This window comes from Cylas formicarius, unplaced genomic scaffold, assembly GCF_029955315.1.
Source record: "Cylas formicarius isolate icCylForm1 unplaced genomic scaffold, icCylForm1.1 PGA_scaffold_10__41_contigs__length_53128322, whole genome shotgun sequence".
NCBI classification, from domain to species: Eukaryota; Metazoa; Arthropoda; class Insecta; order Coleoptera; family Brentidae; genus Cylas; species Cylas formicarius.
Window position 1 is genome coordinate 7,051,480 of NW_026844214.1, and position 20,604 is coordinate 7,072,083.

Below are 20,604 nucleotides of genomic sequence, written 5' to 3' on the forward strand. Positions count from 1 at the left end.
TCAGTTCATATTTATGTACAGAAGTTAGTAATACAACGTTGTCCTGTAACTAAGAAATATTCAGCGGGTTTGGACGGCATTTCCTGCGCGGTGTTAATGACATATGTCATTAATTATTTCCCAGCATTCTAAAAGATTCGGTAATCACACCACTCTATAACCAAAACGGTGCAACAATTCAGAGGTATCGGGTTTTTCAAAAATCTTCCAAAAAGTACCTACATTTAAGACTATCAAATTTTTTCCAGCATGCAATTTGGTTTTCGAAAAAATCGATCAACGCAGGATGCCCTTCTCTCTTTATATAAGCATATTCTTGCCAAGTTAGAAGAAATGCGGCAGACAGCACGTGTTTTGTTCGATCTACAAAGAGAATTTGACTTGGTCGATATTGATATTTTAGTGGACAAGTTTTGTTCATATGGTATTAGAGGTAACGCCTTAAATTGGTTAAGGTCTTTTCTTGGGGGTCGTCCGCAGTTGGTAAAATTGCGAGATACCTTAGAATTTCCAGGTCAGTGAATTGCCGTGTACCTCAGGGAAGTTTACTCAGTCCCTTATCGTTTATAGTGTTTATAAATGATGTGTTTTCTTCTTTTCCCCATACTCGCTTTTCCCTTTTTGCGGATGATGCAGTTTCTACCATTTTCGCAACATCGTCTGAGCAACTTACCATTACAACCAAGACAACTGTTGAGCAAATGAAACATTATGAAGAAACTAACAAATTGATTTTGAATGAAAGTAAAACTAAGATGATCACCTTTTCAACACGGGATTTAAATAAAGGTTTATTAGTACGCTTATTGAAAGCACAATCCAACAGAAAAGTGTTGCAAAATTCCTGGGAGTTTATATAGATTCGAGACTCTCCTGGTTCGAACAGGTGGACCACATTCTCAAAAAACTTTTTGTTTACTGCTTTGCTAAAAATTTACTATTTTTCCTATGTTTATTCCTGTCTCAACTACGCCTTGGTGTGTTGGGGAGGTTCCCCACGTGCAGAGCAAGTCCTTAGGATGCAGAAACGCATTTTAAGTACTACACTGTTTAAGCCGTGGAATTTTTCATGTCGAGACCCATTTCCACAATACTCTTTATAGACACTTCCTAGTATGTATATGATACCTTTTAATACGTATACGTATATTCTTACTTATTATTATTATTATTATATTATTATACTAATATAATTTTATATTTTTACATTCGTATTATACTGACAATATCCAACACTTGCAACTCAAGACATATGGAAATAAAGCTAGCTATCTTTATCTTTACCAACGAATATTTTGTTTAAGTTTTTGTAAAAAACCATATTTACGAGAATGTTCCTTAAAAATTCGGAAAAAGTAAGCCTTTTTTAAAGTTATAAAAAACTTTATTTTTCGGAAAATAGAAGTAAGTGTTTTGTTTACTTTAAAAAACATTTACAATTTATTTTTAATTTTTTTGAAAAAAAAAAGTGATCTTGGTGACAGCTAAATCAGTAAGGTCACCTATGAAAAACACAATTTAACAATTTTAATTGTTGAATGAAAATGTAAAATTTTTATTAAAAAACGAAATTATTATATATTACACATACATTAAATATGATGGACAACTTTACGGTGATATCGTTGCCGATCAGTTCGGTATTTCATTTTTTAAGACTTCAACACTTCTAATCGTTATTAAATTAGTCACTATTGTATGTAAATAAATGGATAAATGAAAGTAATATGTCATCAGCTTCACTACGGATAATTTACTCAATAATAAATATAATAAGTAAAGATAATAATAACCTTATGCACAAGTTGGATTATCGTGGTTTGCCAACTCCAATCATATTCAAATAAATATTTTTGCAACTCCGAATATTGAGTGTTGATGATGAAAAACAAAAACATTTTTCTCAGTTTTAGAAAGCACTGTTTCTAAGCAACAAATTCAGCTAGCCATTTTCCCATTTTCAATGACGAACATTGCCGGAAATTGCCTATAATTCTATCTTCGAATACTGGGACACAAATAGACAGGTAAGTTTTACACTTCAATAATCATTTACACCCCTCTTAAAAGACAAGAATTTACCATTTAAAAACAGTATTAATAAACATGTACATGAAATTATCAGTAGGTTACATAGACAAGATTATCGGCGCCAAAAATAGTTAAAATATGTCACAACCACTCTCTAACTACATGGCATAGAAATTGAGAAATAATAATATTAATATTAATGTGTGTGACAAAAAAAAAGAATACCTAATACTTGTTCTAAATAAAAGTGAAATGGAATTGCATAGATTAAATATAGTACGATTGTGTTAAGTACCAAAATCACATCTTGCACATTGTCCTTTGCAATTTTTAAATCTGCGAATAATTAAAAAAATATACCAACATTTGTACTCCTACCAACCGATAACACGCTCCTGTTTTGCTCGCTACTGGTAAGCAAATATTCGAATTGTCGAGAAATCGTATTCGAAAGTTTTATTCATGGATTTCCATGCTTCATGATCCCCAGATACCCCAAAATATATCTTACTTCCGTCGATCTGTCGGCCTGTCGGCGATATCACGTTCTATCTTTAACGACTTGAATTCGGTTGAAATATGGTAATTGACAACCTGGAACGGCCGATCGTTTTCAGCAGTATCGATCCGCTGGAAGGAATCGAGAGTCTTAATTATACAGAGTGTCCTACTAGGAAATCGATCCGGTGCCGATGACGGCATTCTATTAAATCATTTCCCACTTTAAATAAATGAAGTTATTCGTGAAAATCGTCAGTACTGATGAGTGTCCGCTGCACTACACATAGGTTAGCTCTGAACTAATCGCATGGATATTGATCGATGTGCAAAGTAATGAAGCTCCACAAAACCAGAACGTTCAATAAACTTATTATTTATTAAATTAATAGTGATTCCCTGAATTTAATTCATCAATTAATAGATCGGGGTGTTTCTTGTATAATTAGCAATGAACTCCTGATGCTTGAGGCGGTGTTTGTCAATTTTCTATATTCAGCTCCATCAAAAGTTACTATTGTCATATGTTCGCACACAACTTGAGTAAATGGCATGAGTTTGTCACAGCCTTCTTCTGGAAAACGTACATCGTCAATTTTGCAGATATTTAAATTTAAGTGTTTCAAAGATTAACACTTTTATTATGCACCACATGGTGACACAGTGAACTTGTCAGCCATGCCCTGTAGACGAAACTAAAGAGACCTTAAACTTATTAAATCTGCAATTCAGTGTCCCTAGCTGACTTCTATATTATAAGCCCCACTCTACAATATCCTCATCACTCAAACGTTAAGTCACAAATTTCATAGAAACAACAATGCTTTCCACCCACATAGGTATAAGATAATATAGTGGCCCTACCACGGCTGCAGGTGGCTATGATATTATCTTGGCTAAGACCTTTCGCGCATGCGTCACTCCCCAACTGACAGAATTGCGTCATTGCCATCATTTTTCTAGAAAATCGATTAATTTTTATAAGAACGCAACATCAGTCTCTGAAATCCGAACATAATTGGCAACGCCGAGCTGAGTAATTGCTATTGTCACAGAACAGTCATTCGTGTTTTCATTTTCGATGTGATTATCTCCTTACCTTTTTCGTTTGTCGTCAAAACTAAAAGGAAAAGAATGTGCGAGAGAAGTATTGCCTAATGTACAAGTTTAGATATTTATAAGATGTCAAGGGATTTACATAGGTCGCCCACTCCTTCACGATATTACAGCAAATGTAGCAAATACGACGACCTAATAGGATATTAGGGAAACCCGCGTGCTGCCTATTTATTTTTTATTTTTCAATAAACTGGAAAATTGACTTATATATAAATGTTTACATAGGAATTTCCTAAATAGAATTCTTTACATTTTCAGGTACACTTAAATAGCTGCAGGAAGGAGGTTTGGCTAATTGTTTTAGTGTACAAGAATTACAGCAAATATAAGAAAACAATTAAGCTGCAAGTTGAATTTTTACTAGAACAAGCACAAGAAATACCTCCTTGTAAAAATCAATAAAATTTGGGGTATTTTATTATCAACAAATACTGATTCTGTGCAACTGTTTCTTAGATTGGAGGTACCTTGAGTAGGAAAAATATAATATGCAAGACTTTGGATGAAGGTATATTGATGAGTCTCCCACTATTTTACCAATCGTTGCTTAGCTCGGGAGTAAACTATGTCTTTCATATTTACAGTGCCAAATGGTATCTTTTTCTTGTTCTTTTTTACTTACTTTACTTTTTTGGTGTACATTTAATCAGACTGATAGGAATCTACCACATCACATTCCCTAACAATGATACTATTTTGTTGGTAATATGTTATCAACTCTTTTCTGTCTAAAATATTGACATTTTCCTTGAAAAATTTGATGAGTTATAAAAATTCTACACTTAATTTGTGAATGTGAAAATTTCAGTGGATATCTTTCCATCTTGAACATAAGAGACATTTTTGTTGGTATTTACGTCATAATAACAATTCCTTTCCTACAGCAGACACCAGCAGATCTTTAATTTTCAGTGTTGGCCAGAACAACACGACAAGTTACAGAGAGGTCTTGCAGAAAACAGTTAAAGCACAGTAACACATCGAGTGCAGTTAATTTAAATTTTGTTTCACATTTACATTGAATGAAATTTTTGCTTTAATCATTCTACTAATAATTAACAATAGTCTAATGTATTACAAAGAAGAATTTTTTATTACTTTCATCACCTTTTTTGCAATTTTTAAAGATGGCACTCATCTGAAATCAAGTAATATAAAAGTTCCTTCCTGAAACATCTTATGTCGGACGTTACTGTGCAAATATTGTAAAATAAATATTAGTACGCGACTAAACTATTATAAAATGGCGCCTATTTTCTTTCTTATTACGTTAATAATCAACAATGTATTTTTTATTATTTATTAATTATTTTATTTATTTCAATAAAGGCCTTATTAATGAATTCATGTATTTATTCATTTATATTTCTATATATATTTCTAACTTCAAAACGAGTTAATAAAACACTATATAAAATGTTGTTGTAAGTTGTATTTGTTTCATAAATCACTATCATATTCACAAAACCACAGCCTTGAGTGTAAACTGGAAAAAAAAGTTTTTTAGAATTTCTCATGTGCGTTTACACTTTTAAAACAGTCCGAGCATTTCTGCAAAAGTAAGTTAGTCATCTATATTTCTATCGAGATTACAATAAACTATAGTTCAATTATTGTGTGAATTGATATTAGCGTCTAAACCCTAGACACGATGCAATTTCTGCATGTATTTTTGCATATGTTTTTGCTTTTAAAAATGCATGTATTTTTTTTAATTGTCAATTTTTTGATTTTAGACACGATGCAATTTTTTCGAGCAAAATGCTTATTTTGATGGAATTTTGTTTTTAAATGTTAAATAAGCAATACGTTTTAGCGTTAGCGTTAAATGGCAAAACTTTTTGCAAAAATGTTTTTACCGCGAGGATGTTTGTTCAAGTGGTAATTATAATCCAATCTATATTAATTATATTAAGTTATTAATTCTATAAAACTAATTTCTGTGCAATTCTCTTCAATTTAGGGCTAATATAGGTTACATATTGAAATACAGTTTTTCTAAACAAATTGTTTGTTGACTTGTTTATAATGGTTTTCAGTTTTCTTGGTTATATTTTCCAAAATCTACAATTTTTTATACAAATTGTCAATTGGCACTTTGTTTCACTTGGGAGGCGAAACTTTCATAAGCAATTGCTAGACTGGCAAAGAAGGAATGAGCGTTCTTTCTCAAGTGCCATATCTATAATGCATCAAAGTTATATTTAGAATTTTATGAGCTATCTTTCGCGATTTCGACTTTATTTACATTTTCAATAGAGCTTAAATCTATAAGATTCTAAAAACTAACAGTCTGCATGCACAAATTGGATAGAAAATACTACAGGGCTCTTAAAGAACAAAACGCCAAATTTATTACAAAGTTATACTGACACCTATACTATGAACCCCGCATTTATCGCAATTTTTTTTAAACAAATTCTTTTCCACACCTTAACTCCATTTTTGCATGAAAACTTAATAGGATTTTGACATATTTTGAGAAAATACTGTCCAGCGACCATATTGGCTGTTGGAAGCCGCAATGAAACGAAATTTTAAATCTTACGCATGCGTACGTTGAATGGAGCTTCTAAATTTTTTTAACGTAAGCAGGGCCTCTATATGTCTAGTAGCTATATGTTTCCACCCAATCATTCAATACATCCTTAGCGTGCGAAATGAGCTACGTCACTTGGGCCCTGTGGGAGCTGTCGCTCATCTCTTTTTATAATTGTAGTTAGCTTAAATTATATATTTTAACTAAATGGACTTTGTGTGTTTTTCGTTCTTAAATCGACTTGGATCTTCAATAAATAAAAAATAAATATTAAAATATAGAATTTTTTGTGCATCCTAATTCATGGCTAAACCGCAAGTAGCCATCAGCTTATTTCAATGTATCTATGGGTTTTTCCTATCCAAAATTTTCTGCATAAGTATCTTAGTAGTGTAATGCCTCCTGTAGGAAAGGAAATATTCGATTTGAGGTGGTTTATTATATGGTTAAAATAGTTAAAATATTTGGTTAAATATAGTTTTCAGATTCTAAAATTGACAGCTCCATAGTATATCCCAATTACATTGTCAGCAAAAGGGCTAAGAGCTAAGAGGGTTTTCAATAACAATTAAAACATCATCAACATTATAATCAAAAAGAAGTTTTATAAGAGATTTTTTTAATTACAAATTGAAGGAAAACACTGCCGTAAATCATTATTTCAAGTTGAAGTGACAAATTTTTATAATTTTACATTTTCCATAATGTTCGTAGCGATATCAATTTCGTAAAATTTAATGTGTGTGACACAGTATAAACATACACGTAAAGAAAACAAATGTGTGTGGACAATATTATATGCATCTTAAAATTCCTAGGATGGAAATTTCGAGTAAATTCCTTTGAAACATTTCGACTGAAACAAAACGACTAAATTTAGTATTTTCATTTTAAATAGGACTCAATAAATTAGTTATACCATTTTAAACTTTCAGAGAAAACATAAATTATTGAACTCCATGAAGCGGGCCGGTTTTGATAAATTTAAATTTCCGAAATACTGACCTTTGAAACATAGAGCCCATAAAATCTATTTCAAGCATACCACCTTTTACTAGCATTTATTATTAATGGAGCGGCGGATCGATTTACTGAAAGTCAGTGCAACCAAATTCAATTGAATGTAGAAGCGGCTACACCAAAATATTTCGAACCAAACATATAAAAAAAATGTTGGGACAATCAATAGCAATGTCTAGGTTACTTCAGTCAGCGTTTTAAATTTTATTTTTGAACGTTTAATTGCATCATTCAACAGGGGGTACGCCATAGAGATAGGCATAGAACAACAAACAATATTTTCGTTTTTAAGATACACAGTGTTAAACGTTAATTGCAAATACTTTCGAGACCTAAAAAGACAATTCCATAAAATTGGGTATGGATAAAAATTTAATATTAAACAATTTAACAAATTTCATAGTAGGGAATAGTAACGAGTTTGTTTAGGCTCAAACCCGGCGTGTTTAATAATCGAGTGTATGAATAAGTGTATTGACGTATTGTATAGTATACCTTTTCTTTTCCTAAATTTTTGCAAAAGAGTACGAATATTTACAACCGCCCGATCGCTAACAATTACAATAATAGTTAGAGTAGCCTTATTTTGAATCAAATCGCGTATTCAACAAGACACATGTATATATGTGTATTCCAATTAAGTAATGGCCATGTCCTTAACACTAATTAATTCGCAAATAACTCCACGATACCGATTTCTGGGATATTATATTATGTTGCCGCATAATAGGCTTTGTCTAGTCACCTACGAGTTCGTTTATTAAGATAGGTGGTGGCAGCGGTTACTCCTAAATGAACAAAGTTGCCAGCTTAGTAATTAATTTAACCTAGTAGGTGGTAAAATTATTTGAACGCGGTGCATAAATAACCAGCGCCCTTAGTAACCGAATTCGTGGAAGAATGTCTTCCCAAAACCATTCCACAAATTCAAATTGGAAATACCTACCACTCTTTACCTCGACTTTCAAATAAAGTTTTATCTGTATTTTTAACCATTTCTTACATATTTATTCGTAGCAGCTTTAATATTTTTGGAAACTGGTGAAGTTTCCCTGTTTCTGTGGTGGTATAGATACGTGGATGATATCTTTGCTTGCTTTGTTGGAACGGACAGACAATTCAATTCTTTTTTAAATTACATTACATAATCATATAAAATTCACTATCGAGATTGAACAGGATAACTCTATTAATTTTTTACACTTAGCTATTATGAAAACGCAAAACAAATTATATTTTTCCATTTACTATAAACCCGCAAACACGGACGCAGTCATACATAACAGCTGAAATCACCCTTATACACACAAAACGGCGGCATTTCACCCTTTTATACACAGACTTCTTAATACGCAACTCTCAACAGCAAATTAGAACAAAGAACTTAATATCATTAACCAAATTGCACTGAACAACGGCTACAATCCGTCCATTATAGATAAAATTATAAATAAAAAACAAACCCAGACAACAATGAATTCTATATATCTGAAATCTAATACAGAACACGAACAATTTAAAACAATTACGTACATAGGAGAACCCAGTGAAAAAATTTCAAAAAAATTTGTCAAAAAGTGGTTTAAAAATAGCTTTCAGAACTAACAACACAAAAGGAAAATTTTCTACAGGTTGAAATACAAATCTTGTCCTAAAATTAATATTCGACAAACAGGTAGATCCTTCGCACATGAAAGAGCGTTTAAAAACAATAGTCTAGATTCTAATTATGCTACACACTTAAACACGGAAAAACACATTTTTGACGACAATTTTAATATTTAATGGCTGTATGTAGCCACAAAAAATAGAAAATTAAAATTTATTGGAAGCCAGGGAGATTAACAAAATCAGACATTCAAATGTATTGCTTAACTATTTTTTATTGTCATTTTTCGGTATATATAGTAGCAGGTAATTTGTAAATATTACGTTTGTTAAAAACACAGTTGTCGAAACAACTGTCATGTAAAAATATATAATTTCGTGAAAATCTGAACTTTCAGTTCTTATTTATTTTGTTAAATGGATTTTCGTCAAGTAAAAGCCACCTCATTTCAATTTTCTCTGTTTCGCTATTTTTCGCACTGTAGTCATGATTTTGATACGACACGAGAGGAGCGAGTGTTTAATAAACGGCTGACGCTTTTATAAATTAGCTGCATAATTGTAATGCGCAGACACTAGACCTTTTCACATTCCTTAACTTTCCGTTTCGATCAATACTCGAATTATAACACTTTAAAATTATATTACATATATTTCGGTTTTATCTAAGGTATTATCTAATACAATATTCAACCAAATTTTCCCACCGCCCTTCTCTTAGTTTACAAAACACTAAGGGCTTAAACTACTAATAGCACTTTCTTTAACTTAAATATACTTTGCAAAGAACACAAAGCTGCAAAACACTTGAAATGTTGACAACGGCATGTGGTAAATCTGCTTGGAGCAAAAAAAAAGTTTTGCAGGCCTTACAAGTTGGTCCAAAATGGCCGAGACTACATCGATGACGAACCTCACGTCAATAACGGATGAAAGTGTTGAAGAAGTGAAACAAATGGTGTTGAAAAATGGTCGAATCACTATTAGAGATGCGGCTGAAGACGTCGGCATCCCTATTGGTTCGTGCCATACATTTTTTTTTAAGTTTTGGGCATGAAACGTGTAACAGGAAAATTTATTCCGAAACTGCTTAATTTTGAACAAAAGGACTGCCGAAGAAGCATCGCTCAAGAGCTGTTAAACGTCATTGATGATCCTGATATGTTCAAAACGGTCATAGCTGGTGACGAATAATGGGTATTGATTATGACTCTGAATTGCCAGCACCGAAGTTTTTGCTTATTTTCTTTGATTATCGTGGCGTAGTACGTCAAGAGTTCTTACTACAAGGTCGTACGGTGAATAAAGAAGTCATACGCCGTTTGCGAGAAACGATACGAAAAAACTTGGGGAATTGTGGGAAATAATGCATAGATTTTGCATCACGATCACCTGCTCACTCATCTTTGCATGTGTCGAACTTTTTGAAGAAAAACAAAAAGACAATCATGTCCCAGCCACCATATTCACCAGATATGGCCCCCTGCCACTTTTTCCTGTTCCCAAAACTCAAAAAAAACATGAAAGGAAGGAGATTTGGAACGATTGAGGAGATAAGCAAAAACTCGCTAGAATAACTCAAGACTTGCTTGCTAGAAGTGCTTCTAGGATTGGAAAAAAAGATTAGCACAAATTTAATATAACTGGAAGGGATTACTTTGAAGGGGATAACATTAACTTTGATAAATAAGTAAATAGTTTTTGATAAAACTTAGAAGTCACCTTACTTTTTGAACACATTTCGTATATTGACACATTTTCTAATTAAATGTGGAAGAAGCGTTTTCTCTCTGAGTTGTTGGTGTCATGCCAAATATTTCAGACGACATTATTAACGTTATCACATGCATATCCATTGTTATTAGTATATATTTAAAATTATTTATTTTTTGTTCTCTTCCGTTACTTTTTATTGCTTTCTTTGTTTTTGTTCTATTTTTGTAGTGTGGTATAGCGCGCTGTGGTAGCTACATGTAGCTACTAGCTTGCACATACCCTGCCTATTCTGATAATATAGGAACTTTTAAAGTCGCTATGAAAAAAAAATGAGATAAGATCTGTCATTTTAAACGACCAATAGGATTTTACCACCTTCAATAATCATCATGGTCGCTGATAATTCATCAAACAGACATTTTTCTAGTTACAATTTTCAGGAAAAACACGAGTATGTCAAGATCGCTGTGTAGGAAAAGGTGAGAAGGTGCAAAGTGTCAATTAGTATGTAAAATTTAGTGGCAGGTGCATTTCCTTACGAAAATGTCATAGCTATGGAAGGCGCATCAATTGTACAGTATTAGCGATCCTATATGTCTACTAGGTATTAATTATTAGCTATACAAAGTTAAAATTATTTTGCATGCGTTTGTTACAAAGAGTTTGGAGAAAATGTAACTTATAAACCCGCATTTTGAAGGAGCTGTGCCTTTTCATTTTCTCGTTCTTTCGATATGATGAATATCAAATTAGGTCTCGTCGCGAAATACAACTTGACGATGTAATCGCTATAACTTCATTAAAACTCAACAACCTAACACTTGTTGATTTATGGTACGATAAGAAAAATATTTGTCTACACAGGAATGTTCTGATTACGTTTTACTGCTAAGCTCTGAAGCCAATTTTATTGTATAATGGAATTGAGCAAATATTTCTGAACCAGAGGAACTTTAACCAAACCTTATTGACGTATATCAATGCTTACAACTAATTATTAATTTTGTGCTAATGCTAATCGCCCGGTGATATTTCTATATTTTATGAATAACGATTTTAAGAAACTTCCCATCGCGGTAAAAATTTGACTGCGTATAAACTAAATATTACGGTTCATATTTCCCTTTACGTTTTCATTTACGGTTCGAAAAAACACACATTATAACCCTGTGAAAATTCATTCGCGTCGCTCGGGATCTATTTTTAAATGCACCGTGTGGACGAACAGGTGTATCTACGCGATAAGATCATAATAGAGCTATATGCTCGGGATGTAAAACCCGGGGATTTTGTTGTAGTCAACTTCGTGCAATGCACGATGATGCTCTCCCGATAAAAGCAAACGCGGAAGTTTAGCACACTGCCTTTTTTAGTCCGGGACAAATTTTGAAAGTTCATGAATGAATGAAATAATTAAAAAGATGTAGTCGAAATTTGATGCAGAGACGCAGAGCAGAAAAATTTTCGATTTAAGTTGAATTTATATCATTGCTTTCGTGTAAAAATCAATTTTTTAGGGAAATATTACGTCACTTATTATCTTTTCGTTATAGCGTTTTGTAATTTCATCAGACAAGGTGATGTGTATTGTTCCTACTGCATTAATTTTATAATTTGTATTATTCAATACTGAAGTTACTACATATTGCCTTATAAATCGTCTTACCTTTTTTTTTCTTAACCGTGAAAGTGGAGACTTTTAATGATGTTGATCTTCTTTTACTGGTGCAGATGATCTAGCAGGATCAGCGGATAATAAAATAAAAAAATGGGTTTTTTTTAATCCAAAAAAGAGATTAATTAGTATTTTACCTGTAAAGTAGGAATAAGGCCGACTGTAAATTTTCATTGTGAGCTGAATATCCGGCTAGTGAAATGTTGCAATCTTACGGGTGCTTGTTGAAAATGGAGCTATGTAATATACTACAAAATGAAATAGCTTGGTCAAAATTGACTTACAATGTCATACAAAGATATACGAGGTTAGCGCCAAAATTTCCCGGCCTGACATAAATGCAGCTCCATTATCATGATAAAACTTTGTCTTCTTTTAAATATGTATCTTAGTAGGCTGCGAAAAAAGAATTGAAGTCTTGCGTCAAATAGTTTTTTATTGGCAGCATTTTAAACATGACGTGTCCGAAAAAATGTTGCAAATAACGCAAATTGAGTATAGAGCAGTCATAAAGTTTTTGACAAAAGAAGGGTTAGCACCTAAAATTATTAAAGAAAGGCTGGACGGTGTGTACGGCCAAAGTTCTCCTTCGTAGTCTGTAGTGAAAGAATGGGCAAAACGTTTTCGAATGGGGCAGGAGTTCCTTGAAGATGATTCAAGAATTGGTCCACCAGTGGAGGCCATAACGGAAGATACTGTTGCGATTGTGGAAGAGGTGGTACTGAGTGATCGACGTTTAAAGGTCAAGGAAAACTCAGAAATTACTAAGTTTTCTGATACAAGTGTTCGTCGAATCCTGCATGATCATTTAGGTATGTATAAGGTTAGTCCAAGATGGATTCCTAAAAACCTTTCGGCTATTCAAAAACAACGAAGTGTCGGGTGTGCGCGGTCTTTTTTGGAACTCTGTGGGTCGGATCCAAAGTCTGTGATAGAAAGTATTGTGACGGGAGATGAAGCTATAGTTCTCTATTATAACTCTCTATCGAAAAAAGAATCAATGGAGTGAAGTCGTAAGGGTGAAGCACTTCCAAGAAAATTCAGAGTCTGCCAGTCAACAAAAAAGGTGACGGCCACGATCTTTTGGGATTGTGAAGGAATTGTTTTGATAGATTTTAAAGAAACTAATACCGCTGTCAATGGTTAATATTACGCAACATTATTACATAAATTGCGAGACTGCATACCTGTAACACGTCGAGGAAAACTGACCAGAGGCGTACGTCTTTTGCACGACACAAGCGACCATTTTCGAGTGTGGGTTCCAACAGATAGATCATCCTCCCTGTAGTCAAGATATGGCCCCCAGCGGCTATTATTTGTTTGGATATTTGCAAAAGGACTTACGTGGACGGCGTATAACGACGAAGTTGAGTTAAAAGAGGCTGTTTTAGCTCATTTTGCAGACAAACAAAAAGAATATTTTTTTAAAGAGAATGAGTTAATAAAAAATGTAATAAGTGTATGGAAGTTAAGAGGGATTATATTGAAAAGTAATAAAAAGTTGTTACTCTACTTTAACCCTCAAACAAGAATTTTACACGCTCTGGATACGTTAAAACAAATTAAACACTACACTGCAAATTATAAATCATCAACTTTTAGATCTGTAGTATCTGTTTTGAACATTGCGTAGTTGAGGGTGGCTTCTAAAAAAACAGTCATTGACGATTTACTCGGGTTTAGTTCAAGTAGCTGATCGGATGTGTTTTTATAAAGTCAATTCTAGACCCAGCAGTTCCTTGCTCAAGAAAAGAAAAACGTTTTTTTTACAAAACTTCTGGATTCATTGCTAAGCTAAGCAAGTTCGACTCGGCAAATACCGACGCAGGAGGAATCCAGAAATTTTGTAAAAAGTATTACAGTGGCCTGTGGAAGTTTATTTGAAAAAAAAACGTATTTTCGTACCATAGCATGAGGCAACGAAGTTGAATAATAAATAAATTAATAAATAAATAAATTAATAAAACCACCTTCATTTTAAGCTCGGCGAAGGACTGCTGATCTGTTAACCAAGTATGTAGCAAGACAACGCAAACTTAATTTAGAATACCAATTTTACATTACAAAAATCAAAAAAGAAAGAAAATAAGAGACATCCTGTGATTTCTCAAAGTCAGTCTTTTCAACAAATATGAGGCACATCCTTTTTTAAATAGTTTGTGAAGAAAACAAGCAAAATGAAATTCTTCTCGGCTCGATATATTTAACCATTTTAAATCGTGAAGTTTATGGCTTATATGATCTCTTCGTTTGAGGTTATAAATAAATGGAATTCAGTAATTCTGTACTTTTTGTAATTAACATCCCAGCAGGGTCCATAGACAAAATTACTGCAACTTAACTTAAAGTTTAGAATATGTTTACTTTTATAAATGTTGCGCAAATTAATATAAGCCTTTTGGAGAATTTTGGAAACCTGCGTATGAAATGAGTTCATTATCAAAGATGACACCCAAGTTTTTACGTCAACTGCTGACCCTAAGCCCATTTATAAATATATCCAAGTTTTGGAGTGCCCAATACTTAGCTGGTACAATAGTATATTATGCAACAAGTGCATTTGACTCACGAGTTTATTTGGCACGAGTGGAGCGAGTGCTTAATAACAGAGTGAGATAAAGAGTTTACCAAACGTGTTGCATACTGTACTTTTTCTACGACCGTCACGTAAAACAATTTAACAAATAAAAAATAATAACAGATAACAGGATTACTAAATTTCGTACTATTTTGTTGACTAGTTGACATTAAACTTACTCGTTTATCATTCCGATCGGTTCTGCTATTGTTGTCTCTTTTTAACTGTGTACGTAAGGCAGAAGGAGATGTATCATTGGATATGTCATATTAACAATGGAATAAACACAATTTTAAAACGTTATGTTTTTTATTTAACTTTTGCAATTGATCATTAAATAGTTTATTTAAAGATAATTGTAAGAAAAATCATCAAATGATGGAGCTTTTAAGAGGATTAAATTTTTAAGATCGTGTAAGCAAGAAAAAGCAGGTCCTAGCCTTTAATTTTGTTTTGTTTGTACTGATGAGACATGGATATTCGAAAATGGTACAATTAGTCCTGGCAAGATATCAATATAAAAACTGTAAAAATCACTAAAGTTCATGCAAACGGTATGCAAATTTCTGAAGGAAACTTAAATTATAAATGTCACTTTACTAACCGACACTAGTCTACTAGATTTTGATTGTAATTTATAGCAAGTAGTATTTCAATTGTCTGATATACTGCATGATATTTTTCTGTGTATTAGCTTTTGGGCACATTTTTGCAAAACAACACCAATACATTCACTGACATGACCGTCAGAAGTGACAAATGTCAAAATTCAAAACGTGGGAAATATCTCCGAAAACATCCGATTGCTTCCAAATTCGTGTGGTATAATCCCGGAAATGTCCGAAGTGGCTGGGATTCGTGCAAGCTTAGTCGAATTTAATTTCAAGCCATGATCATTTGAGTATATAAAGACCGATTCCAAGCATTTATTTAGTCTTCTTGTCGCTTCCGTCAAAAAGAATTGAAAACATGCATGCATCTCTATGTTATATACGTAATGTAACATCAAAACTAGCAATTTATGGTTAATCATATCGAAAGCTTTGCTAAAGTCGAGAAAAATCAAGCCACTAATTTTACATTACTCCCGTAGTAAATCATCAGCAATATCAGTCAGCCCACTTTCACAGCTATTATTTTTTATAAATGCTGATTGGTTTCTAGCAGAGAACACAGTAATCGGTCTCAATTGAATAAATTTTCTCATATTTCCAAGATTATCACAGGTGTAATAAAAGAACATCACAAGTGTAACGGTGTACTACAAAAATAACAAATAACAATTCAAAGCAAGTGGCTGAATTTTTCATGGTTGTTACCTGGAATTCAAGAAGAAGATAGTTAAAAAAGCTGAAGTGTGTTGTAAACCAATATAAGTTCGATAGTATTCAAAAATAGCCGAAGACCTGAGTCCTTCTTGTAATAATACGCCACCGATTATAGAGTTGGTAATATTGTTATCAATTTTATTATGAAAATACTAGAAAACATAGTCAGGTCGATATTAAAACTTTCAGAATCCGCTGGAAGATGATGCAGAGTTAAATCTTGCAATATAAAAAACGACTTACTTGTAACTTTAAGTTCTACGAGAATGCTAATAGGCGGATGAGTCGAAACTTGACACTCATATAAGCCAGCGTCCGAGGGCTGGACGTGCTTTATGAGCAATCCCCAATTTTGAAGATGGCGAACATGTTCCACCATAAAGCGATCGTCGGTGTTATAAGTTGTTAAGCCGACTGTGAGTAAGTGATAGTCCTGCTTTCGTATCCACGACACCTGCAACAAATAACAAAAATGAAGTATGGTGACGATTTTAGAACATTGGCCCGATATAAGTTTTGTTATTATTATTTTTATTATTACTATTATTATTATTATTATTATTATTATTATTATTATTATTATTATTATTGCTATTATTATTATTATTATTATTATTATTTTGATAAATGGACGACGATTAAAGTTTAACAGTTACACTAGAAAAAAGTTGTCAATTATTAATATATTAAAGGGGGTCAGTAAATCAGTCTAAGCGACAGGATGGAATTAAATCTCAAGCAGAAAAAAAAGGCAAGTGTAAACATAAAATGTAATTTGTAAACCTAATCAGAAACAATATGATAATGCCATGAGAGCAGTTTAAATAACTTAAAGACCACTGCCACTTGAATATATTAGGTAAAAGTACATGCTGGACAGTAAAGGTTACTTAAAAAAAGATTTTTTTAACTCCAGCATGTCTATATTTTGGCTGAATTCCAGGAAAAACAAAATTTGAAGAATACAATTCTGCGTTTCGGAACAACACTTTTTCGTTATTTTGTAAGTTGCGTACGCTTGTAATGAATTTGATTTTTTTTAAATAGATAAAAGGAAGCAAGACATGCAGCAAATTAAGTTCTACCTTCCCATCTATTAATCCAATTAGCAAGTGTATCCAGTAGCTTGTATAATATTGGAAACTCATGTCCGACTCGACACATCAAAAGTAAACAGGAGTTTCAGACAACCTTTCAGAAGTCATTTCAATACTAAACAAAAAGACATTAACAAGCCTCTTAATTGTTGTATATTCCCTATTTTGAAAATTTATTGGAAAGGCGCACTGAAGCAAATTTTCGATACTGGCATGGTCTGAGTTGATACAAATCTGGTTTGTACTGAATTTCTCATTGTTTTTTACAAATTTTGTTAAGACAGTTAAACAGTCCGATGAATGTTTGGGTGTAGATTTTGTCAACACATTCGCTTTAGTAAAAACTTCCTAAGAAGAATATAGTTTGTTTTTCAATAACACATTTTTTAAAACGCGTTTCTGGCCAATTGATAGCGGTTGAAGAGCCCTATTCTAATAAGGAAACTCTGACAAACTTTAAAGCAATATATAAAATTTATGGAGTAACTTGCGAAGTTCCAATCAAAAACTACCACTAAAATGTTATTTTTTGGTTGAATTTATGCTAAGATCGCACTTATAATACGTGTTATAACTTGAGCAGTCAAAATTATGAATTTTTATTCTGTGCAGGTCTGGCAGTGACAATAGACTATAATCTAGCTATTTCTTTACCAGACTTATTCAGCCGTTGCAAAGTATTTTAAACGATAATCAATGCCTCATTATTCGCATAGCAGACAATACAATGTAAAATGGAAAATATTCCCAACGAAATAGAGCGGCTCAGGGTGTCACCTACTCCTAGCTTTTTGCAATTTATCTTGCAATTATGATTTAATCAGATTTCTACTAGCTCTTTGATACTTAAGTACTCCAGTCTCTCCAGCAAGATACGTTGTGACACTGTCGAATACCTTGGCTAAATCGAGTAAAACGGTAACACACTTTTTGCTATCATTAAACGGTCTGACTGTGCTGTAAGCCACCTTGGTGTGTGTTTTTTTTTTAAAGTTTTTTAGCCAAATTTTGATGGACTTTCCAAGGGCTTTACGCGCACTATGGACTAGTGCATTAGCCTTGAAATTTGGCATTTGATCTCTCGAACCTGGTAATAATGGATTCCTTAAAAATATCCGGGAAGAATCCCTAGCAAATGACGAGCTTAACCAAATACAATGGCGGCGTAATAAAATATTTATAGATTTTTCTAATAAGAATCCGTATTTTTAAGCGATTTTATTATTTGTCTTACTTTTTTTTCTAGTATTGGCGACAAAAGTACAGTCAAATTTCTTTTTTTCTTGCTTAAAACTTAGATTTTTTGATCCTTAGTTTATCCCCGCAAGCATTCCCCCCACATTACTAAAATACTTATTGAACTCCTCGGATTATCCGTGATTTCATTGGTAAGTTGTAAGCAGTTTACGGTAAGATATGTCCGTAGTGATCTCCCTTCCTTATTAGTATTCGAACTTCTACTTCTAACTAATTCAAGCCTTGTGTTACTTAAAATCGCCTTCCAAGATGTGAATTTTGCGAGGTAAGGCGATGCGTGCGTAAGAATTTCTTCATCAGTATTTCAAATGGTTAATTCTATCACGACGTCTACCATTTAATAGAAGTTGCGCTGGTCGAACAAACATTCTTGCTGTTATTATCCATTTTCTCTCGCTAACGTTATATATTAAGGCGTCGGGTTTTACTTGATTCGTCACTGAATTGAGAAATGCCTGTAGATCCACTAGGTTTTTAGCCTGGTAGAGTCATATTCTTAATATTTTCTTTTAAGATTTTTAACCCCTCGTTTCTGTCCAATACCGATTCCTAATCATTTTCCTCATAATAAACGTTGAGCAATGGGAATCGAGCTAGTACAGATAATTGTAGATCTAGATATTTATATAATAAATTATGTTGTAGTTGATCAAAAGTTTTTAAGAGCATATGGAGCAAATAAATACGTTTTTCCTGGACTCACGTATCTTCTAAATAAAAAGTCTATTAGAGAAGTGAGCTTCTCTCGTTCAGAGTATATTTCGAAACCCGAATTTCTAATCACTCGTCAAGTGGTCACTTGAAAGTGTGGCTTAAAAAATCCTTACTTCTACTGGTCATAATTTCCTTGGGCGAAGTAATAAAGCACGCACGTTTTTCTATATTCATTACAATGGTACGTCTATTGATGGACCACTGCCCCCTTAATATACATCTAAGGCTAATCGGAGTATAAGAAAACACTCGACGCAGGCAATGGGCTACACCAAAGTCGTGGAGGCTGGTCAAAAAGACGAGTCTAGATAACGCTTTGTAGCTATCGAGGGACTCGCAATCGATCATCTGGGTGGCAGTGACTGACAGGCAGATTGCTGGCTATGAAAATCTGAATCTAGTCTAATCTAATCTCATCATCGTAATTTTAACCATTGCCGATATACCAATACGGTCCCTATGAGTCAGCTAGATCCGCTATAGGGAAAATATAAGAAAGTAATTTAAGAACTGAAAATACGAGAACGAAACTCATGTTTAGGAGTTTAATCTTCGCAAGTACATATAAAAATATCACTAGACGATTACGGTGTGTATTTACAAAATTGGTAGCGGCTCCTTTTTCAATATTTTCGTTGGGGGTTTTTTGTATTTTTATGTGGTTATCGCTTATCGGGCTTTTAACCCTTCAACCTTTTCCAGTTCACCGAACCCCTGAAATCTTTTCAATATACGCTCGAGCTATGTACTCAAGTGACACGTTAAACAGAAATTTTCTAACGCCCATATCCGGTACCTGTCAAGTTTGCTACAATGTTCGATTGATTTTTACACACCATTAAATTTACTCAGCCGCTGGGGATAAAGCGAAGGGTCTGACGTTAAAAAAGATGACCTTACGGATATGTACGTTAAAGGTTAAAGCGATAAGCGTATTATATTATTTTCTAGCCGTATTCCGAATTGATCCGTTGATAAAATGTTTCAAAAATGGTTAACCGCAACAAGGTGTATCAAAATACTGGGAGAATATTACTAATTTCGCTGAATTAACTAGCTCAACAAAGACAAATTCAAAGTTTACCAAAAAAATTCATTGGTTCAGTCACGCAAACCGTTTATTCATTTTACTAGTGTTAATTATCATTAGCTGGGTACATTCAATTCTTGAAAGATGCGAATTCATCGTGACAAGAAAATAAAAATTAATAATAGTTTATTTATATGGTGTATATCAACTTAAGTGCCAATTCAGTTAAAATATGTTTAAGATGGCGACACTCCCAGAAATGGTTGCTTTAACCCCTTATATATTATTCCTTTTTTCAAGAAAATTCTCCAAACCTTCAAATATGTCTTGCATCGCCACCTTTACAATATTTTAACTACATACATCCCAACAATTTTAGTTTTTACCATGT

The 20,604-nt window shown here is 33.2% G+C and overlaps 1 protein-coding gene across 1 annotated transcript in view; it reads right to left on the reverse strand.

The window, feature by feature from the left end:
• Positions 1-20,604, reverse strand: part of LOC132706608 (lachesin-like) — a 150,636-nt gene that overhangs the window by 80,312 nt on the left and 49,720 nt on the right. Inside the window, exon 4 of the mRNA XM_060678034.1 lies at positions 16,359-16,569. Coding sequence (XP_060534017.1) covers positions 16,359-16,569 — 211 coding nt within the window. The remainder of the gene's footprint in view (positions 1-16,358; positions 16,570-20,604) is intronic.